Source organism: Podarcis cretensis, assembly GCF_951804945.1.
Source record: "Podarcis cretensis genome assembly, chromosome: 18".
Classification (NCBI taxonomy): Eukaryota; Metazoa; Chordata; class Lepidosauria; order Squamata; family Lacertidae; genus Podarcis; species Podarcis cretensis.
Genome location: NC_137188.1, coordinates 3,866,963 through 3,890,315, shown reverse-complemented (window position 1 = coordinate 3,890,315; position 23,353 = coordinate 3,866,963). Strand labels below are relative to the sequence as shown.

The window sequence follows — 23,353 nt, the reverse complement described above, 5'->3', positions numbered from 1 at the left end:
TCCTATAGTCCAGGGTGTAGTGTAGGTTAGAGAGCACTTTCCCAAACTTGGGTCTCCAGCTGCTGTTAAGACTACAACTCCCATCATCCATAGCTAGCAAGTCAGGGATAATGGGAATTGTAGTCCAAAAGCCGCGAAAGACCCAAGTTTGGGAAAACCCTGCTTTACAGTGTCATACCAGGACCTAGAAGACCACACTATTTGGGGTTTCAGGCAGCAGACATTCCTAGCCATGCTGGTCCTGATGATTCTAAATAAAGGGCTGATTTAGCAGGAACAAAGAGTTGCAGCATTGGTCCAGCTAGTTCAGTATTGTCGGCACTGATCGGCAGCAGCAAAGGTTTCAGGTCTCTCCGAGCCTTGCCTGGAAACTGAAGCTGGGATCTTGCGTTTGCTCCTAAGCACTGAACCACAACCCTCCTCCCAAATAGAAACCCCACAAGCACTGTGCATGAACCAGTCTTGCACTTGGTGGCAATCCAAGGTAGACTGCGCTTGTGCGTGGAGGTGCGCCAGCAAAGCACACAACGTCTGAGCTGCTTGCAAGAGGAATGGGTGGGCTCATGCTGCCATCGCTGCTTCCCGTTGGCCAGGAAGTTGGGGGTCCAGTAACATCCAAGAGAACTCCAATTGCAGAAAAAAAGGGGGCGATTATTCCACCAGGTTTTCCAACACACGCTTTCAGACAGGGCAAAAATCTGGGTACTTTTGTGAAGGCTGAAATGCTCCTTGTCTCTTAAAAGTATCTGAGAGGCCATTGATCCTGGTGCGCCTTGTACGTTCATAAAAGCTGGTTGGTAGGCCTGTGTTTTGATTTTTTAAAAAGCCAAAGATTAGTTCCTGCAAGCTTGAAGCTTGCCCACTTTGGACATTTACACCCAGCAAAAGTGGATTTCCTTTGCAGTTGATGCTGAAAGTGAGATGCTGCTGTGAATCTCCTTTCCCCCTCACCCTCATTTATTGCCAGAATGAACATTTCTCCCACCTAGGCCTCAGCTGATCTACTCAACTGGGAGCAGTCCCATGGCTTCTTAAAATATATTAATTTTTATTAATTTTTACGCAAATTTACGTACAATATATATTCACTTACATTTTTGTTACTAACCCATGTCTTGTCATTTTTTCCCCCGCTGCTCCCTCGAATCCTCATGGTTTCATGTTGCTATACTACTTTTGAGATAGTCCCAAAAAGGCCTCCAATTTTTCCGTTAAACACCATTTTCATCTCTTCGTTTTACAGTCGATTCCTCATGTTTTTAAGGGCTATCAAGACAGGGAGCAGTGTACCTTGAGCCCCCGCCAACCAAGATGTGCAGACACCCTTATTTTGCTTCCAGGGTGGCAAGAGTGCCTGTGCTCATGTGAACACAATCCTGGATCACACTTCCCAGCTCACAGGACAAAGGAAAAACATGCAGCAAACAAAAATACCTTTTTAAAACAATCATTTCATTATTTATAACCTGCCCACCTGGCTTAGGAGTTTTTGAGGCTGAGGTTTCCTTTCTTAAAAAAAGAAATGGACACGTCTTCCGTCGCTTGCCAGGAAATGCAACAGACCTACCTTTAGAGCAGCACTGGGGAAACCCAAGGACAGGAGAGGAAGTTATTAAGTCGCTGAGCTGGGTGCAGACATTGGACCTTCTTTGGAGGTCTTTAAGCAGAGGCTTGACAACCATATGTCCGGAGTGCTCTGATGGTGTTTCCTGCTTGGCAGGGGGTTGGACTCGATGGCCCTTGGGGTCTCCTCCAACTCTATGATTCTATGGTAGTCCAAAATATGTGGCAGGCGACGAAGGCAAACTATTCAGAATGAAGTTTCCCTCTCCCTATTGATACGCAAAGGACCAGGCCTGGTCTGCGAAAGAATCACCCTCCGCCGTTTTAAAATTTCCCTGCTTTTGCAGTATGTGTGCATACCGCCCCCTTTCTCCCTTTGAATCACAAAGAATCCCTTGCTGAAAGACAACCTGCCTTTTATTGGATTTCCTATTTACAAATCAGAGAGAAACCAGGGTGAACACTGAAAATTATATATATATATATAATATGTATATATAGCACATCTGATACATTCATTATATTTCTGTCATAATTAACATGAGCAAATTTCCTGGCGCGTCGGACCTTCCAAGAGGTTGGGGGCTAGGCATGGTGGGCAAGCGAGTTTGTGAAGGGCGGGATTCGCACCAGGGCCCAAGAACCATCGACTGGACAGGATTCTGCCTTCGACTGGTGTGAACAAACCACCACCATCCCAAAAACATCCTATAACCAAGAAGGGCGCATTAGTAAGATTCCAATTTGGGGGGTGGGGCTGCAACGGTAGTTAAATTTAAGCTACTCAGCCACCCAAAAAGTCAGTAGCTGTGTTTAGAACCTATTCAGTGATCTCTATATACAGACTGTCTATGTACACAGCTCAAAAAGGGGGGTGGGGGTGGAGAGCAAATGAAGAGAGGCAGTCGAAAGCCCCTCCAAAACTGATGCGCCAGTTCTGCAACAACATGCACTAGCGCACTCTTCGGAAGAAGCCAGAGAGACACAAAGGCTTTTGCACCGATGAGAAGCTGGTAGCTGAGGAATGGCTCCATTATCCATACTGGCCATATTGAGGCTCACAAGTGCAGGTAACAAACATAGGGACTTGCACTGGGTGCTCTACCACAAAGAAACTTTTTGCATTTATTTATTTTTTAAAGCCCAGCAGCGCCAGCTTTCGAGCACAGCTAGGATTCAGGTGATGACAGCTGCATACCCAAGGCAAGTTGCTTACAGGTTTCCACAGGCAGGAGATTTCACGGGGGGGGGGGGGGGTGACGGAATGGGCAAACGAACTGTCCAATCAGTACTGGTGGGGATCCCACCTTTAGCACAAAAGCCTTCTAGGTTTGATGCATTTCTGTCAGGTCACCAAGACGCCAGGGTTTTCTAGAGGTGGGGATTCTTAAACCTCTATTTGGCTGCTGGGTTTTCGGGAAACGCAGCTCATCAAAGCCCTAGCGAGACGTCTCCCAGCTCGAAAACCAACCCCCAAACGAGCAAATCAGTCACGACACCAGCATGTGAATGGGAACCAGACTCAAAAGGAGACCGTAGAAGAGTAAAATGCATTGTTGAGTTGCACTATATTATTATTATTATTATTAGCAGCAAGCAACATATTGACGATCAGAGTCCAGGGACTTCAGCCACTCCCGATACTCTTCAAACAAGGCAAGTTTTTTTGTGGCTGCGAATCACCCTCACTGCCTCGCATTCAGGGACGAGTCCCTCCCCAAAAAATCTGTCCCGTGACACGATAAGGTAGTTGTCCAGCGAGGGCAGGAGCAGCCTGGGCTGGCCAGGGTCCTGCAGAAAGGGCCTTCTGGGTCAAGCCTTGCCAGCTGACAAGCCGTCAGAAACACAGTTCCTCCTTGCCCTGCCGCATCCCCCTGTCCGGCCTGATCCTGGCACAGAGTGGGGCTTCCTTTGGCAGGGATTGTCCATCCGCAAGAGCGAGTCGGCCCCCGCCTCCCCACTGCAACAGCTGGATATAGAAGCGGCTACGTTCACGATGCAATGGTAGAGCTGAGCTGCCGGCATGGGCAGAAGCAACTGCTAGCCGCCGTCCCGGCCCGACTCAGGCCAGCGAATCGTCCCGTCAGTGGGCTACCGGTGTCAGCCTTGCTGGGCCCCCAGCCCCGGCTAGCAGCTCTCCTGCCAGCATGGCGGAGGACGGCCTGCGGTTTCAGCTGGGAAGGACACGCAAGGGGTGCGCATGGAGGGGGAGAAATGAGGCGGGAGGAGGGGGGGCAGCACATGGCCGTCCGCCCGGCAGTGAGCTATCCCCCCGCAGCGGCCCCTATGTGTAGAAAATGATCTCTGGGATCTGTCCGTCCTCCACGGACGTGCCGTTGTTGTTGCCGGCGGCGTAGCAGAAGGTGAAGCAGGTCTTGGCGCCCGTCGTCGGCGACTCGTGGATCACTTTGCGGAGCCCTTTGGTGCCGTAGTGGGAATCGGGGCCCTGGGAGAGAGAAGGGAGACAGCATGTAAGCAGTCTTGCAGTCAGGGCCCAGGCCAGCATCCTCCTCTCAGTGGCCAACCAAAGGCCCCCGGGGTAAACCCTCACACAGGACTCAAAACACAAGAGCATTTTCCGAGGCCATCAATAGATTTCTTTGCCACAAATCTGTCCAATGCTCTTTTTAAAGCCCCCCGAAGCTGAGGTTATAATAATAATAATAAGAATTTATTATTTATACCCCGCCAGCCTGGCTGGGTTTCCCCAGCCACTCTGGGCAGCTTCCAACAAATCACTACAATACAATAACCTATTAAACATTAAAAGCTTCCCTAAACAGGGCTGCCTTCAGATGTCTTCTAAAAGTTCGGTAGTTATTTTTCCCTTTTACATCTGATGGGAGGGCGTTCCACAGGGCGGGCGCCACTACCGAGAAGGCCCTCTGCCTGGTTCCCTGTAACTTGGCTTCTTGCAGGGAGGGAACCGCCAGAAGGCCCTCGGCGCTGGACCTTAGTGTCCAGGCTGAACGATGGAGGTGGAGATGCTCCTTCAGGTATACTGGACCAAGGCCATTTAGGTTAGTGAGCTCCACAGCTGCGATTTTGACCTGAGCAATTACAAGGCTGGCGACCCCACACACAAGAGAGACCAGTGTCTGATGTTGGGGCTGAACAGTTCAACTAGCCGTAAAGGGTGGGTGGTCCATGTTGGGAACATTTAGGAACCACTGTTAGAAATTACCCAGGCACCAGGCCCGTTTTGCGACTGGCGCAAGTCCAATTGCGACCCGATGGAGATCTCGGGGCACCAGGTGGGCTACCGACATCTCCACCTGGCTGCCCCTCCAGCTTCCTTAAGCAGGTCAGCAGAAGAGCTTATCGGTTGCATTTATCTCCCACCTTTTCCCCCAGGGATGGCAGGCTTCAACCCCCCCCCCACCCCCCAGTTAATCCCTACAACGACCCTGTGAGGTGGGCTAAGGGCCTGGGACCGACTCCAGGGTGAGCTTCATGACTGAGTGGGGATTTGAACCCTGATTTCCCAGGTCTGACACTCTAATCACTACACCACCCTGCCTTCCTAGAGACCTTCTGCTGGGGGGAGCTCTATAAATTAAGTAGGTAAATAAAGAGAGGGAAAGCCAAATGTCCCTGAGAGAGGGATCTGAAAGATTTTCCTTGAAATTTGAATTTGTTTTATTCTGGAATGTTTTATTTGATGCTTTAATGTGTTGTCAACCGCTTTGGGATTTTTACTTTACAATATAAAGCGGTATAGAAATGAAAACAACTATTAGCACTATACAAACACCATCGGGGGGAGGGAGGGGGATAGGCACCTAGACATACCTCAGTTTAAGGTACCCTTTGGCGATTGGCTTATATATTCGAGTTTCTAACACCGTTAGGAGCCCACTTGCCATTCTACTCGCCCAAGACTACGAAAACAAGAACAAAACCACAGAAATGGGTGATTTGGGGCTAGTCACCGTCTCTCAGCCAAACCTACCTTGCGGGTTTGTTGTGAGGATAAAATGGAGAGACTTGTACAAAAGATGTGGATATAAATAGAATAATAAATGGAATTTTTAAATAAAATAATAAAAGGAACAGGCAGCTAGTGAGCCACAAAACTAGTGGACTGTGGCGGTCCCCTCCTCCTCACCTTCCCAAGCCAGGGCAAAGCATGTCTTCAGAACCAAATATAAAAGGACCGGGAATGTTTGCACACTCTCCCTGAAGGACAGAAAAAGCTCCCACCCCCCCTCCAGAGTTACCTTCAAGGTGGCACAGGCTGTGTAGCTGACAGTGGGCAAGATCTCAACGGGCTCTTTAAACATGACCCGGAAAGTGTTGGAAGACCCATCGCAGCTGAAGCCGGTGTCATTCTGGCCCAGGATTGTGTTGCTGTCGGTGTGAATAATCTGGGGGCAGGCAGTGGAGGAAGAGGAAGGGGGAAAGAGAAGAGAAAGGAAAACCTTTTAAACTCACGACACCTCTGCAAATGAAGGTGTAAACTCCTCTCCCTGGCCTACGGAACCAGAACTCCGAGTCCACCTAGCCCTGGGCTTCCCAAACTAGGCCCTCCAGCTGTTTTGGGACTACGATTCCTATCATCCCTGACCATGGATCCTGCTAGGTAGGGAGGATGGGAGTTTTAGTCCAAAAGCAGCTGGAGACCCATGCTTTGGAAACACTGATCTCGCCAATGCTGTCTGCTCTGCAGTATGCGCTCAGACACACACGGTTGTTTTTAACAACATGAAATACTTTTAAAAATAAAAGTCAATCCACCCTGGATTTTCTGGGTTTTTCCCTTTACTATGGGATCTTCCACTCAGCCAGTGGATGCCCCACTTTTCTTCAAAAACAAGCATCTAAAAAGTATTTGTGGGGAAACTTCCCTCCACTGCCTTCCATGCCTGGGTAGCACATTTCCTCAACAACCATCAGTTGGTGGACGGACAGAAAAGCAGATGGAAGTCAGTTACGCCCCTCTCTCTTCCTCTCTTTCTCAACAGATCCCCCTTTTATCTGTACACCTGCCAGGCCCCTTTCGCGGATCTTTGTCCTTGCCCCAACTTGCCCACCCCTGCCCCAAGTCAAAACCTGGAGAGTTCTCTACCTGTATATTTACTTGATAATCTGTTGGGCCGTGGATGGATCCGTACAACCCGAATCCGACGATAAATATCCTTTTGTTGACAGAGAACCTGGAGGGTTGGAGAGGGAAAGTACAGAAGATCAAGCACAGAAGAATCCTGCTGGATACAGGCAAGCGAAGGTTGCTCTGGGGGGTGGGGCTTGGGGGTCTCGCAGATGATACCAGACTCCTGCTCACAGCATCCCTGACACAGCAGCCAAGGTGGCTGGGGGCCAACGCAAGGAGGAACCAGCAACTCATGGAGGCAGTGTTAGAAACTCAGATATATAAGCTGGGTGCCAAAAGGCTCCTTAAATCAAGGTTAGGTAAAGGTAAAGGTACCCCTGCCCGTACAGGCCAGTCTTGACAGACTCTAGGGTTGTGCGCTCATCTCACTCTAGAGGCCGGGAGCCAGCGCTGTCCGCAGACACTTCCGGGTCACGTGGCCAGCGTGACGAAGCTGCTCTGGCGAGCCAGCACCAGTGCAGCACACGGAAACGCTGTTTACCTTCCCGCTAGAAAGTGGTGCCTATTTATCTACTTGCACTTAAGGGTGCTTTCGAACTGCTAGGTGGGCAGGAGCTGGGACCGAACGACGGGAGCTCACCCCGCCGCGGGGATTCAAACCGCCGACCATGCGATCAGCAAGTCCTAGGTGCTGAGGTTTTACCCACAGCGCCACCCGCATCCCCCAATCAAGGTTACAGTTGCCAAAATGGAATGTCTAGTTGCCATTTTTGAGCAAGACAGCTATAAAGTCTTGTTTTTAAAATAAGGGACTGACTGTGGATTCTCAGTTAAACATCTGGCTGGTTCGGGTGCCTTGAGCTGGCTTAAAAACTTTGAGAACTGAAAGAAGAAAAGTCCCTTGACCCAGAGACAGCCCACATATATATTGGCCTATTCCGACCTCTTTTTCCTAATGGTGACATGGACCATTCATAACGTGGGGATATTATTCACAACTGTGAGCAGGGCAGGGGGCGGGAAGCAAAGACAAGCGACAACAATTTGCTATAACGCTGTTCCCTGCTCCTGCTCAGGATGCACAGAAAAATGCATTTTGGTTGCTGGAATTCATTCCAATTGGGCGGATAAAATATAACCGATAGAATTCTACAGGATGGAGCCTTAGTGTGTGAAAACAGGTCCTGATCCAAGGATCCCCGGATGGTGGAGATGTCAGGAGCCACCCTAGTGCCCAGGCATCTTCACTTGGTTGCAAATGGCCGATATCCAGGTGCAAAGTGTGCCGGGCACCTCACAAATTTCGAACACTGCCTTGAGGGTGATAGGTTTCCCCTCCCCTGGTCTAAGAGGCATTCCCTGTTCTCAGGAGAGGTGCACTTTTACCTCTTGCCTGCAGTATTATTATTATTATTATTATTATTATTATTATTAACTTTTATTTATGCCCCGCCCTCCCCAGCGAGGGTGGCTAACACCGGTATAAAAACAATTGATTGAAATACAACTTAAAAACGAGATTAAAATACAACATTAAAATGCAGCCTCATTACAGGAAGAATTCAAATCAAAAACTTTTTGGGGGATGAAAACATCAAGTCTTCACCAAGGCCAACTATCCAGACTGGTCCTACGTGGGCCAGAAAAAAGCCAGGGAAGTCCCCAAATAGGAGTTTCATCATAGAAAGAGAAAGGAAAGGGGGGGAGTGGATCAAGTTGATTCCAAGCCAAAGGCCAGGCGGAACAACTCTGTCTTGCAGGCCCTGCGGAAAGAAATCAGATCCTGCAGGGCCCTGGTCTCATGAGGCAGAGCATTCCACCAAGTCGGGGCCAGTGTTGAAAAGGCCCTGGCTCTGGTTGAGGCTAATCTGACTTCCTTAGGGCCCAGGACCTCTAGGGTGTTGCTATTTATGAACCTTAAGGGAAATGCTGCTTTTTAAATCTGGGATGGAGAACCTCAGACGCTCCAGACGTTGGACTCCTGCCTCCCATCACCCTTGACTGCTGGGAGTCGTAGTCTGGCAATGCCTGGAAGGCGCCAGGATCTGGGGAATCCCGGTGCCTGCTCCAGGTGTTGCAGAAGCCTCCCTCCCAACCCAGCTGGACAAGCAGGCGAGTGGCGTCAGGGCCCCAGGTCCCACCTGATCCGGTCGCTGGTCCCACTGTACCCCCAGCGGCTCTCCACCTGCTGGAAGCGGTTGATGCTGCACTCCTTCCCACGCAGGCAGCAGCGGGGGCGGTCGATGAACTCCACCCGCGGCTTGGGGTTGACGGTGAAGTGCAGGAACAGGCTGACCACTTCGCGGTCGGTCAAGATGCCCGACTGAGCTGGCCCTGGGGAAAGGCAGCAGGAAACGTCAACAAGGACAGTGTGAGCTTCAATGCCACGTTTACTGGCTTTTTTACTTGGTCCCTCCCTTTTTCTTTTAATTTCATTTCGCTTTTAATTTGTACGCTGCCTTTCTATATTGCACGAGGCCATTTACAAGCCGAAGAAACAACAAAATGCACAACGAAGTTCACGCAGCTTCTAGCAACCCCGTCCGATGCAAGCAGGTCCTAATGAAAAATAAACAGCTTCTACTGAATAATGTAACCATTTGGAATATAACATTACGCAGCAAAATTAAATCTCAAACTATTACCAAATAATCACCTTCAGTGATTACACCAAATCATGACCTTTAAAGCCCTAAACGGCCTCGGCCCAGTATACCTGAAGGAGCGTCTCCACCCCCATCGTTCTGCCCGCACGCTGAGGTCCAGCGCCGCGGGCCTTCTGGCGGTTCCCTCATTGCGAGAAGCAAAGCTACAGGGAACCAGGCAGAGGGCCTTCTCGGTAGTGGCGCCTGCCCTGTGGAACGCCCTCCCATCAGATGTGAAAGCGATAAATAACTACCGGACATTCAGAAGACATCTTAAGGCAGCCCTGTTCAGGGAAGTTTTTAATCTGTGCTATTTTAGTGTATTTTTTGTTTCTATGGAAGCCGCCCAGAGTGGCTAGGGAAACCCAGCCAGATGGGCGGGGTACAAATAATAAATTATTATTATTATTATTACTAGACTATAATCAATTAAGATGACAGCAAGTCGCAAGACATAAAGCCCTACCTTTTTTTAAAAAAAAACCTGTAAAAATATTGAATTGTCACAACCAAGTCACATCCAGCCAAGGTTACTCCAGAAGGGAATTTTGTGGTTTAATTGTGCAGTTTAAACTGTGGGATTTGCTCCTGCCAGGCGCAGGGATAGTCACCAACTTGGGTGACTTCAAACGAGGATTAGACATATTCACACAAGATTTGCCCACTCTGGAAGAATGGCAGATGCAAGTGATGGACTACATGGAACTGGCAGAAATGACTGGCAGAATCCGAGACCTGGGAGAAGAGTCGGTGGAAGAGGACTGGAAGAAGTTCAAAGAATATCTCCAAAAACATTGTAAAATGTTTGAATGTTAAAATGATGTTTGATATAAAGATAATTTGGCATCAGTGACATAGTAAAAAGAAATATGCAAAAATGTTTTAAGAAAAAAGGGTGAAAAGACCAGAGTAAAATTATGTTGAAACTAAATAAATGATATAAGGGCTTAAGTTATAAAGAACATGTGAAAAATGGATTTAAAAGGAAAGGGAAATTGAAAACATAATAGGTTGAAATGTATAATATTGAATAAGATTGGAAAGAGGGTAAGGAACTGCTGAATTGGATTTTGTAAAGGGGAACACAGAAAAGGGAGATGTGAGGAAGTCAGGAAAGAGGGTTATGAAGACAGTAAGTTAAAACTAGATTTTTATCTTTTTTCTGTTTTTTGTTTTTTATGTTCTTTATTGTGCTTTATTGTTCTTGTTAGATTGTGTTGTGTATGATTGTTTCTCTTTTTTGTTCTGTCTGATTGTAATTTCTTTTATTATGAAAAATTTTAATAAATATTTTATTATATATATATATATATATATATATATATATATATATATACACACACACACACACACACACACACACTCTCTCTCTCTCTCTCTCTCTCTCTCTCTCTCTCTCTCTCTCTCTCTCTCTCTCTCCCAACTGTCGGAGGAAGTAAACGCCTCCGAATACCAGGGTTTGAGAATCACAAAAGAGGAGAGTTGCTCTTGCGCCCGGGTCCTGCTTGAGGGCTCCCCTTAAGGCATCTGGTTGGCCAATGTGGGAACAGGAGGCTGGACGAGGCGGGCCCCTTGTTGTCCTCATCCAGCTGCAGGACTCTTTAGGATGTTCTTACCCGAGGAAGGAAGAGGGAGAACATGTCTGGGGGATGGAGCAGATTGCTATGGGGAGCTAAACCCAAGTATAGTCGTAACTGCCCCAAGACCTGCAGGCACATGGCAATATACTACTACTAATAATAAATAATAATAATAATAATAATAATAATAATAATATCGCTCCACTCCAAAACTACAATTCACTGCTACCATGTTTCTAGGAAAGAGCTTACAAAGCTGACACACGATATGAAGAAAATAAGGACAGGAGAAACGACCCTCTCCTTTTGCCACAATGCTAGAAATCGGGGTCGTCTAATGAAACTGAAAGTGTTGGGTGTTGAGATTTAAAGCGCTAAACAGCCCTATATTCCTGAAGGAGCGTCTCCACCTCCATCGTCCACCTCAGACACTCAAGTCCACCTTGAATGTCTTCTGGCAGTTCCCTCACTGTGAGAAATGAGATTAAAGGGAACCAGGCAGAGGGCCTTCTCGGTGGTGGCACCCGCCCTGTGGAACACTCTCCCAGCAGATGTCAAATAAATAAACAACTATCTGACTTTTAGAAGACATCTGAAGGCAGCTCTGTATAGGAAAAGTTTTAAATGTGTGATGTTTCACTGTGTTTTAATTTGCTGGAAACTGCCCAGAATGGCTGGGGGAACCCAGTCAGATGGGTGGCATATAAACTTAGTAGTAGTATGCACAGGCACTAGCATCTGGCCCCGCCCACCACTGTCATGTGCCTCAGGTCATGTGGCCCTTGGCCTTATTCATCCCTGAATTGAACGTCCTTCCAACTTTGTTTCAGACAGAGGGCATTCCCATCCCACCTGGAGATGCTCTGCCGCTGAGCAATGGCCCATGGCCCTCTGTCCCAGAAGCTTTAGCTGAGATTCCTGCACTGCAGGGGGCTGGGCTGGATGACCTTTAGGGGTCCCTTCCAGCTCTACCATTCTGTGATTCTATGATGGACAGCGTCCTCCTGCCCACATCATACACTCTCACACTTTATCCAAAATCCGGGGCACTGGGGGGCAGGCAGTTGCTTCACAGCTTTTGTGTGCTGCCAATAGTTCCTGGCCGCAAAGCCCTTCAGCAAATATTTGCTCTGGAGGAAAAGGTGTGGCGGCAGCACAGCTGCTAGTCTGTTCAGAAAGATCTCGACTGCAGAGGCCGGATTCTCTGCCCCCAAGTAGTGTGTGTGAATGTTTGGCTGGAGAATGGCTGCCGAGAACGCCTCATCGCGTGCTGGCAAAATACCCAGTCAGAGCCAAGCCAGCGGGTGCTGCATCCACAATATAGATTTACAGCACTCTTACACCACTTTGGGGACGCGGGTGGGGCTGTGGGTTAAACCACGGAGCTAGGGCTTGCCGATCAGAAGGTCGGCGGTTCGAATCCCCGCAATGACGGGGTGAGCTCCCGTTGCTCGGTCCCTGCTCCTGCCAACCTAGCAGTTCAAAAGCACATCAGAGTGCAAGTAGATAAATAGGTACCGCTCTGGCAGGAAGGTAAACGGCGTTTCAATGCACTGCTCTGGTTCGCCAGAAGTGGCTTAGTCATGCTGCCCACATGACCCGGAAGCTGTACGCCGGCTCCCTCAGCCAATAAAGCGAGATGAGCGCCGCAACCCCAGAGTCGTCCGCGACTGGACTTAATGGTCAGGGGTCCCTTTACTTTTTACCTATACCACTTTGAACCATCACAATTTTCCCCAGGTAATCCTGGGAACTGTGGTTTGCTAACAGTTTCCTCGCAGCAGCCACTGTGGTCTAGTGGCATAAGATCTGGGAGACCAGGGTTCGAATTCCCGCTTGGCCATGAAGCTCACAGAGTGACCTTGCGGCCAGTAACTGCTTCTCAGCCTAACTTCCCTTGCAGCTAATCCCCTCTGGGGATTAAATGAGGAGGAGGGAGAAGCACGTGCTTCTTGGGAGAAAATGTGGGATGTAGATGCAATAAATAGAACAACAGAATCGCAGATCTGGAAGGGACCGTGAGGGGATCAAAACTGCAACGTTGGGAGTTATCAACACCAACTGTCCTACACATTCCTACATGTTCCAGCCACAAACCCCTTCACTTTTGCTGATGAACCAGTCAATGAACTTTTATCAACAACCAGGGATTTGGGGGTGGGCGGAGAGAGAGGGGGGGGAGAGAAGGGGGCACTACGCCCAATCCGCTGAACCCTTTGGTTCTTGCAAGCACCCCGAGCCCTTCTGTCACAGCACCTCAAGCTGCCCTCCAGAGCCAGCCCCACTGATGTGGGTTTTCAAGGAGGGGGGGGGAATAAATTGGAAAACTTCCCGATGCTGCCTCAAAATCAGTTGGGACCCGATTCGGCATCCTGCCCTCACGCTGAGCCAACCAGGTGTTCATGAGAAGCCTGCAAGAGATGCCGTTAAAAGATGCCGTTCATTATAACATGGAAACTAACCAGTTTGACTACTGTAGTTTCCATTGTGTTACTAATCTGTTTTTTCAGAAACTGAATTTTCCCATGGAGAAGAAACGGCGGCAGCAGTGGAATATTTCCTGCTCCGCATCACTGCCTGGCTTCCCCCTCGATATTTGCCCTCCACGGCAAGCGGCAAAAGTGCCTCTTTGTTCCCAGGAGGCATTTGCAGGGCTGCGCGAGCTGGCAGCACACGTAACTCTGCACATTTATTTTAATGGCTTTTATTTATTCGCAAGCAGCCTTGGGGAGACGGGGAACAGGCCGAAACAGCTTCCAGTAAAATAATCCAGAGGGCGACTCAGGACTAGCCATTGCTCTGTGAAAGAGAGCAAGCACCCTCTCTGCGTACAGAAGGTTCAGTCCCCAAAAGCACCCCCAGGTAGGCCTGAGAAGGACTTCCTGCCCAAATCCCTGGAGAGCCACTGTCAGTCAGTGTGGACAATATTGAGCTAGATGGGCCAAAGGTCTGATTCGGCAAAAGGCAGCTACCTCTGTTCCTGAGGACTAGAATCTTAATTTACATTTAGGGGAAGGACCCTAGAATTTTGCAGCAGAGCACCTGCTTTCCAGAAGGTCCTAGGCATTTTTTAATATTAATTTTTTATTAAATTAAAAAGAAAACTTCAACTTTTAATACTTATTTTCCTTAACCCTTAACTCCATGATGTTTTTGTTCCCACCCTTTTTTTCTGCTGCATTATGTGACACATTTACATCCGACAGTTATTTCCTCTATTGCAATCGAAGTCTTTCCCTTCTGCTGCTTACATTTTGAATCCTGCTTGCGACTTCATTCAGCTATGATACTCCCTCGAGTAGTCCAAGAGGGGACCGCTCTTCAGTAACAGAAAGTCCCATGAAGGTCCTGTGACCTTCAACTGCTAAGTCTCCAGACCCCCTGGATTTGAAGAAGGGCTCCCCGCTTTACCTGCTGCGAACTCCTCGATGGTCATCAAGGGGAAGCGGATGAGGGAGAGGGCTTTGCCTAGAGTTTTCCGCTTGTTTTCTGGGACCACCTGCAGCTGCTGCCGCTGGCACTCAGCCTCTGACCACCGGACCACCGCGTTGAAGAGGCGCACCTCGCGGATGCCAAGGGTGTCCCTCTCTAGGACAGCCACCAGTGTATCTGTCGGGCAAGGAGAGTGGGGCGTCAGCTGCAGGCCCTGGGCGATATAGGGCTTGAGGGCAGGGAAAAGGGACAGCTATTTCCGTCACCCACACCAGCTGCCAGCTCACGGTTGTTCCTCATCCCTAATCTGAGAAGAGGCATGTTCCCATTTCTTGCACACAGAAGGAATGCTGTTTCTTTCTTGCAACATCTAAGATGCTGACGGGACTCCAACTCCCATCATCCCGACCACTGACAACGCTGGGGCTTCTGGGAGCTGGCATCCCCTTAAGGGTCACAGGCTCCCTTATCCACACATTAGGGCAAACGGGGACGGCATGGAGCTGTTTTCATTGCCATTTCATCCAGGAAAGGAAGGAACCTGGGAGGTTCACTGGTTTTCGAAAGGCAGCTTTGAGAAAAGTTTCACATACTGAGCCAACTGCTCTGAGTCACAGAGAATTCTGGGGCAAATGCAGCTCTCACGTGAGGGCAAAAGCCAGGTCCTGTCAACCTCAGTGCTCAGACCTGAGCACGTACTCTCCAGACCAGTCCCAAAACCCCACTGGGGGTAAAATTCCTGCCATCCTTGAGCTGGCTATGGACAATGGGAGTTGTAGTACAGCAACACCCTGGAGCTAACACCCGAGCTAACAAGTTAAGCACCTTGTTGGGTGAAGCTGAAGTATCACCAGGTCAGTGGGACAGGAAGCTCAGAGAGTTGCAGCAGCAACACTCCCAACACAGCAAAGGCTGGCTGTTCTAGCGGGCAGCTTGGCTCTCTCAATCTGATCTCCTTGCCAAGAAGACCAGAACTTTTCCCCAAAGCAGCCTGACGATCGCTGCCACAGATGAAGAAGCAGGGCTCAAATCTGCACGGATCAGTCTCCGCACGTATGCAGAGGTACGCCGTGACGGAAGGAAGGCTGCACATGGGGCAAGCCAGCCACCGCTGCTACTGTTGGCTGCCCTGCCCTGTTCCCACTCGCCCTTTTCATCCTGCGAGGCTTGGGAGGAATGCAGCAGCACAAACGAGACCTCTGCTGGCAAGCATCCTGTGTGTGCCAGACAATGGGCATTGTGGCATTCGGCTGGTGGAAGACGGAAGGACAGAATGTCCTCTCTGCCGCCTGACGCAGAGACCGACTTAGTTGGGACACAAAATACCGACCAATGAGGCTTGTCTCCTGGCTTACGTGTCGTTTTGCTTCAAACTTGCATGCTTAAATGCTCCTGCATGCATTTAAAATAAATAATAAACAAGACACACAATGCACATATAAAAATTGGGTGTAGGGATATGGCAAGGCCAAAACCCTTGATGCACAAGCTTTCTATGCACAGGAATATCTTAAAACAAGATATTGTACAGTGGAGCATTCAATCATGCTGAGTTTCCGCACCGGCAGCCCAAAGGGGCGCTTCAGCTCAGACGCAAATTGGCACAGCCTCAATCGGTTGTTTCTGGGATCAACGTGGGACCCTCAAAGGCTAGTATCCGAAACAGCAAATGCACACACACCAGCAAAAAACACAACAACCATGAAGTGCTGTGCCAATCTGCAGGAATCAGATTTGTAATTATGCACATCTGCCCAGGGGCACAGCAAGAACTCCCTCCCCTTTGCTAGAAGTCTTATTCGGCTACTTCTCCCTGCTGGGTTTTGCATGAACTGTTTGGCAGCATGCTCTGCAGCTATGGGGACTAGCAACTTGGGGGTTGGTGTGTGTGTGGTTTTTTTTAAATAAAAAAATGCATATCGTGAATTTGAAAATGCTCAAGGAGCATTCTGTGAATAGTACAGCTTCCCCTGTCTTTTCCTTTATTCGCACAGGCTCAATTCCAGCCCTTCAGGAAGCCAGAACCCAAGCAGTACAGAGAATTATCCAAGCAACCGACCAACGCTACGATCCCCACTGAGCCTGCAAAGTAGACTACTCACCAAGGTCAATATCTGTGAAGCCTTCTGCGTTGATGGCGTCAGATGTGTTCTTATCTATGTTTTCCAGGCAAAGGCTTGCCAGCTGGGGCTCATCGAAGAGTCTGGCCTGAAAGATAGTCATCAGCCAGCAAGTGAAATAAAAATATACAAGGTTAATTAAAATGTTGGGGGGGGGGGGGGACACTCTATGGAGGGCAGCAGCCAGAATGCGGCAGCTAGACTGATGACTGGGAGTGGCCGCCGGGACCATATAACTCTGGTCCTAAAGGATCTTCAATGCCTCCTAGTCCGTTTCCAAGCACAATTCAAAGTGTTGGTGCTGACCTTTAAAGCCCTAAATAGCCTCGGCCCAGTATACCTGAAAGAGAGTCTCTACCCCCATCACTCAGCCAAGACACTGAGGTCCTCCTCTGAGGGTCTTCTGGGGGTTCTCTCACTGCGAGAAGTGAAGTTACAGGGAACCCAAGCAAGAGGGCCTTCTCAGTGGTGGCACCCACCCTGTGGAACAGCCCCTCTCATCAGCTGTCAAGGAGATAAAGAACTACACAATTTTTAAAAGACACCTGAAGGCAGCCCTGTATTGGGAAGTTTTTAATGTTTGATGTTTTACTATGTTTTCATACGTGTTTGAAGCTGCCCAGAGTGGCTGGGGCAACCCAGCCAGATGAGCAGGGTATAAATAATAAAATAATAATAATTGACATTATCTTCTCTGAACTAAGAAGTTCCCAATGATGCAACCTTTCCACATAGAGTTTGAAAGGCATTGTCTCAGCAAAGAACTGGGGGGCAGCTGAGGTTGGTCGGCACAGCCTACACCACCTTTTCCAACGCCCTCCAGTTCAGTTGGGACCACCACTCGCGACAGCCTCTGCCAGCACAGAACCTCCTGTGCAAGCATACCTGCGTTAAGAGCATGAAGGCGTTATCTGCCCTGAGGTTCTTCTTGAGGAACTCCACACAGTGGGCTTCGAGCGCGGGGACAGCGTACTTCTTAGCGGTGTAAAGGGTCGTCATCACGGTCTCTGGCCCTATCTGAACCTCATCAGAATAGAGAAACCTGGGAGCGAGAGCAGGGAGGGCAGGAAGAAAGCACTGCTGCAATTAAAAACAAGGATTTTGACTTAAGATACAGCACTAGCATGGAATAAGTTAGCTGTTAGGTATGAAGGGTTCTCCGTGCCCATAAATGGGAGTTTGGGGTGGGGGGTGGGGTCCTCCATTTTGCACCTGACTCAGCAGCAGCCCAGTCATAGCACACCATCAGAAGCCTGGAGGTGTCTGCCTCCTCTTTCTTGCAATTTTCAGGCACAAGGAGGACTAGAAACCTCTTTTTAAAAATTAAAGATGGACCTCTCTGAGTGGAGAGCATGGTAGGCTGGGCAGGGCAGGTATGCGTACTTGCTAAATAACATTTATAGCTTGTTTTGTTATGTTTCTGTATGTGCTGAAAGCTGCCTAGAGTGGCTGGAAAGTCCCAGCCATAGGGGCGGGGTAATAATAATAATAATAATAATAATAATAATAATAATAACTGCTTCCAAAGAGCATAATACTGTACTCCTCCATTTCAACTCTCAAGGTTGGGTGTGAGGATAATGTTAGCCTGAGAGGTAGCAACTTGCTCAAACTGCACCTGGCAAGCTTTGTGACTAAGGGGTGCGATGCAATTTGTACCTGGCTATCCTCAGACAGAGTTTGGCACTCTAACCACTACACCATACTGCCTCTCAAACAAACCTGGACCTTCAATTTTTGTTTGTTTTTAAAAAGTATATTCACTTGATTCAGTCTGGCTTTCCATGGGTTATTTAAAAGCTCGGTTTCCACGAGCTACACAAACACACACACACACAAACACACACACAATCCACCCCCTGGGAGTAACTTACTCTTATTTGCTTTTATGCTGTATGTCTACGCTTGTTTTATTAGTTGGATTGCTTTTAACAACTGTTACGTTTTTAGGTGTTTATTGTACTTAGTGAACTGTTGGAAACTGCCCTAGCGGGTCAGGTCGACATGACAAAGGAGGACCGACAAACTGCAGAAATAAACAAATAATGAAATAAAACAAACTCCTTGTGGACTGCAGCCAAAAACATTGGAGCTGAAATGTTCATTAAAACTCTCTCACACACACAAATCTCCGTTCTAGTAAAGCAGGAAGCTACCTCATACCGAGTCAGGAGACTGGTTCTGTCTAACTTAGTATTGTCTACACTGACTGGAAGCTCTCCAGGATTTCAGACTCAGGGTCTTTTCCTCCCCCCCTGGCTGCTGATGCCATGGGATGAATCGAGGAGCTTCTCTCATCAGCAACGGTTGAGAGAGCTGGGCATGTTTAGTCTGGAGAAGAGGAGACTGAGAAAAGAGATGAGAGCCATCTTCCAATATCTCAGGGCTGTCACCTGGAGGAGGGAGCAAGCTTGTTTTCTGCTGCTCTGGAGCAGAAAACCAAACCAAACCAAACCAAACCCAAACCAAAGAACCAAGAAAGGAGATTCCGACTCAACATCAGGAGAAACCTTCTGATGTTAAGAGCTGCTCCACAGTGGAACGGTCTCCCTAGGGAGGTGGTGGACTCACCTTCCTTGGAGATTTTTAAGCAGAGGCTGGCTGGCCATGTGTCCTGGATGCTTTAGTTGAGATTCCTGCACTGCAGGGGGTCAGACTGGAAGACCCTTGGGGGTCCCTACAACTCCCATCAGCCCCAACCAATGCCTGGAGGTCACCATGTTGGTGAAGGCAGGCCCAGTGGTAAAGGGACAAACTTAAAGACAAATCTCCGGGCTCTTAAGGCTGCCCAGGTCTCAGAAGCACAGCCCTGCTGCCTCGTAAGAGAAAAGGGTTTAATCTGCTCAAGGACTTACAAGAAGGAGGGAGATGGAAAAGAGAACTTCAACAGAAAAGCAAAGGCCGGCTGTGGGGCAGGAGGCCACTTTAAGGTGTTGCACAGAATCTGAAGGCTTGGCGTCTTGAGAATCCTCCCCCAAAATTTCTATATAACCATGAGAGCTAGTGGCTTTAAAAATAAATTTTAAAAAAGCAGAAGGGAAGCAAGCGCTCCGCTATTAGAAGAATCCAGCCCCTGGAGAGCGATTGCCTGGTGTTTCTTTGGAGAACTGTGTTCCTCCTGAGGAAGCGGGGGCTTACTTCAGCAAAGCAAGGAAAGCAGCCGGTTCCACGTCGGGTAGTTCTATCTCGGAGGACGTTGTAGCCATCCCACCATTGAACATGGCATCAAAGACCGCACTGCCCACAGCCAGCACAAACCTGACATTTGGAAAGAACAAACAAGAGGGTTCCGGCATTGACTGGATTGCACTCTGAATCTCGTCCATTCCCCACAACAAGAACCACAAATTAAGATTTTGCTATAACCGTATTGCACAGTGCGCTGCCCTGAAGTTAAGTCTTCCTCCTCAGAACCTCTGGTGCACAGCTCACACAACAGAGTAATAAAAACGATGCTTAAAAAAAAGGAACAGACTTAGATCAGGTTTATTTACATTGTGGTTGTTATCAACTTATCCGGCACCCTAACAACCATGTGATACCTGGATGTTACACAAATGTATTGAAAACTATGCTCTTTAGTCCTTCAAAAGTAAAGGTAAAGGTACCCCTGCCCGTACGGGCCAGTCTTGCCAGACTCTAGGGTTGTGCGCTCATCTCACTCTATAGGCCGGGAGCCAGCGCTGTCAGCAGACACTTCCGGGTCACGTGGCAAGCGTGACAAGGTGCATCTGGCGAGCCAGCGCAGCACACGGAACGCCGTTTACCTTCCCGCTGGTAAGCGGTCCCTATTTATCTACTTGCACCCGGAGGTGCTTTTGAACTGCTAGGTTGGCAGGCGCTGGGACCGAACGACGGGAGCGCACCCCGCCGCGGGGATTCAAACCGCCGACCATGTGATCGGCAAGTCCTAGGCGCTGAGGTTTTACCCACAGCGCCACCCGCGTCCCTTCAAACAGGCTGTCAAAAGGTGTTTTTTCAACATAAAAGAACGAAGCACGAATAAAAACATGACTTCCAAATTCAAGCATTGTAATTCATGGCAGAATAAATTGTTTGTTTGTTTTACAGTGCAAGTTGTGAATATTTAGACTGCATTAAGAACTTAAGTAAAACCCAACAGGCTTTTACTTCATCTGAACACGGGAGCAACATCGATCTGCCATGTGCAGCTACCGGCCTTTGCTTCTGCAAAGTTCTGGACCCTCCACCTTCAAAGCAATGGTCTTGCTTAGTGTCCTTAACACGTGGAGGAAGAGGGAGAGAGAACCAGGCAGAAACCTTTCAGAACACAATTGCTGCCCTGACACTAAGCAGGTATCAGTTCCATAGTGTAAAAGGGCACAGGAACTTGCAAGATCAGATGGGGGTTTTTTTATTACGCTCCTGGGCACTACAAAAGCTCTATTTGCAAACAGATATGCTTTTAACTGCTACAGCAACCAATTAGGAGACATGCTTGCTCAGAAAACGCATGACGTAAAACGCTTGTAGAAATTAATCCATTCCACCTAAAGGCTGGATCATTTTTCTTGCCCAAAGCCAAGAACAACCAGATGCTCAGGGTGAACATCCTTGTGGTTCAAAATCAACCAATTTATCTGCCCAATAGCAAATTGGTCTGTAACAAAAGCAAGCAAGCCAAACGCAGACTGGCTGCATCTTTGCTGGGGCCTTTCTGCACGCGAAGCGAACGCTATAGTGCCCTCCTATAAAGCGATCGGTGGACCTAGGTAACTTAGAATTATGGTGGCATATTTCCAGGGCAAGTTTCCCCCTAGTTTTGGGTAGTAAGTGTGTAACCAGCCACAACTCGGAACCTCTAACATGCCAGAATTGGAGGAGCTCACTCCTTGCTAGCTTACAGCTCTGCCTGCAGGTGCATCAGGAAAGCCAGCTACGAATAAGGAAACTCATTTTGTTTCTAGTCTGCTTCCCATTAAATATAATCCCACAGCATAATGCAATCTGATAAATCCTAGTGAGATCCATAATTCATAAAAACAAAATCAATAGCATAAGACAACACAGTCCAGCAAGGATGCATTTGCGACCTCATGGGACTGACCTCATAGCTCAGTAGGGCCTACACTGGCTTGCAGCAGCTATTTAGGATTCCAGGCAGGGAATATTCACAGCCCTACCTGGAGATGTCAGGAATTGAACCCAGGACCCTTGGCATCCTCTTTAAACCCTATCCCACAGATGCTCCCTTGTTTGCACAGCCATTTGTCCCTATGAAGCCCCCTTCCACCCCACAGCCCTTCTCAGCAGCAAAAGCCTCCAGCAGCCGCCCCACCCCAGACAGACACACACACACACACACACACACACACACCTCTCTCGGACCCACAACTGCCCCCCTCTCCCCAGCTTCCTGTCCCATAACTTTACCCATATTTTCATAACAAACAACAACTACCGGTATAAAGAACAGCCAAGTCCATCACATCCAAAGAATGACAGCCTACCGGGGGGGGGGGGGGGATGTGTACAGCACAGTTCTCTCCACCCCCCAATCATACTCAAAACCCCACTGTAACCTGCCCCCCCCATAATAACTTGCCCTTAAGAGCCCTCCAAATTTAACTGTTCTCAGCCTCCCCCTTGAAAAAGGCCCCTACTCCCCATGGCCCTCTTTCCACGTCCCTTTAAGTAGGTCAGCGGTGGGGGGGTTGTCCCTCCCTACTTGCCCCCCAACCAGGGGTGCTAACTTGAATAAAATATTGGGGGGGGGGGAAGGCAGATAAGCCCTGCCCTGTATAACTGGCCACAAGACGTAGTGCGCTCACACTATCTGAATGGCAATGCCCATTGACTTACGTGTGGGTGGGTGCACGACCTCCCCCCCCCCCGCAAATATATTATCCATTCATTCATTCATTCATTCATTCAATTTGCACATCGCCTACTCCCGCAACTCTGGGGGCGGTCGCAACACAAAACCACAACATAAAAATGCTAATGCTGTGATCATTCATTTGCCCCCCACCCATCTGACAGGGTCGCCCCCAAATACATAAACAACAACAACCTGACAATCCCCCTCCCCCTGCTCCCCATTTCAAAAAGGCATGGGATATTGGGGGGGGCTCCTAAGCATGGGCCTAGCCAGGATTTGTTATTGGGGGGCCGTTGTAAACAAAACCCATTTGCCCTTTTTCCTTTATGGGGTATCCAAGAGCCCATAGAGACAGTGGCGTAGCATGGGTTGTCAGCACCCGGGGCAAGGCAAGTAATTTGCGCCCCCTAACCCGTGGATTTGCGCCCCCTAACCTGTGGATTTGCGCCCCCTAACCTGTGGATTTGCGCCCCCTAACCCCCAGATGTTGCACCCGATGCGGCCAGCCCCCCCTGCACCCCCCACGCTACACCACGGCATAGAGAGTCCTTAGGTAGGTTCTTATGCAGTTATGCATTTCTATTGATTTCTATTGATTCAGTGGGGGGGTGGCGGCCCCCATGTTGACCCCCCCCGCCATACGACCCTTTTTGAGGCGGGGGGGTGGCGGCCCCCATGTTGACCCCCCCCGCCATACGACCCTTTTTGAGGCGGGGGGGTGGCGGCCCCCATGTTGACCCCCCCCCTCTGCCATACGACCCTTTTTGAGGCGGGGGGGTGGCGGCCCCCATGTTGACCCCCCCCTCTGCCATACGACCCTTTTTGAGGCGGGGGGGTGGCGGCCCCCATGTTGACCCCCCCCCTCCGCCATACGACCCTTTTTGAGGCGGGGGGGTGGCGGCCCCCATGTTGACCCCCCCCTCCGCCATACGACCCTTTTTGAGGCGGGGGGGTGGCGGCCCCCATGTTGACCCCCCCCCGCCATACGACCCTCATGTTGACCCCCCCGCCATACAACCCTTTTTGAGGCGGGGGTGGCAGCCCCCATGTTGACCCCCCCCGCCATACGACCCTCATGTTGACCCCCCCGCCATACGACCCTTTTTGAGGTGGGGTGG

At 49.3% G+C, this 23,353-nt stretch overlaps 1 protein-coding gene and 1 long non-coding RNA gene across 4 annotated transcripts in view; one reads left to right on the top strand and one right to left on the bottom strand.

The window, feature by feature from the left end:
- Positions 1-21,402, top strand: part of LOC307207300 — a 113,402-nt gene extending 92,000 nt beyond the window's left edge. Inside the window, exon 2 of the long non-coding RNA XR_013834621.1 lies at positions 19,976-21,402. This is a non-coding gene — a long non-coding RNA (uncharacterized lncRNA). The remainder of the gene's footprint in view (positions 1-19,975) is intronic.
- Positions 1,963-23,353, bottom strand: part of BTBD2 (BTB domain containing 2) — a 22,179-nt gene continuing 788 nt past the window's right edge. The window contains exons 2-10 of one of the 3 annotated variants that reach the window (XM_079960721.1): positions 19,532-19,651; positions 17,279-17,435; positions 16,376-16,481; positions 14,253-14,450; positions 8,758-8,950; positions 6,632-6,719; positions 5,784-5,930; positions 5,356-5,444; positions 1,963-4,009 (exon numbers count right to left, since the gene is read on the bottom strand). In XM_079960721.1, the coding sequence (XP_079816847.1) occupies positions 3,967-4,009; positions 5,356-5,444; positions 5,784-5,930; positions 6,632-6,719; positions 8,758-8,950; positions 14,253-14,450; positions 16,376-16,481; positions 17,279-17,435; positions 19,532-19,651 (1,141 nt within the window). In that variant the 3' untranslated portion in view covers positions 1,963-3,966. The remainder of the gene's footprint in view (positions 4,010-5,355; positions 5,445-5,783; positions 5,931-6,631; positions 6,720-8,757; positions 8,951-14,252; positions 14,451-16,375; positions 16,482-17,278; positions 17,436-19,531; positions 19,652-23,353) is intronic. The other 2 variants (XM_079960719.1, XM_079960720.1) reach the window with 2 other exon arrangements.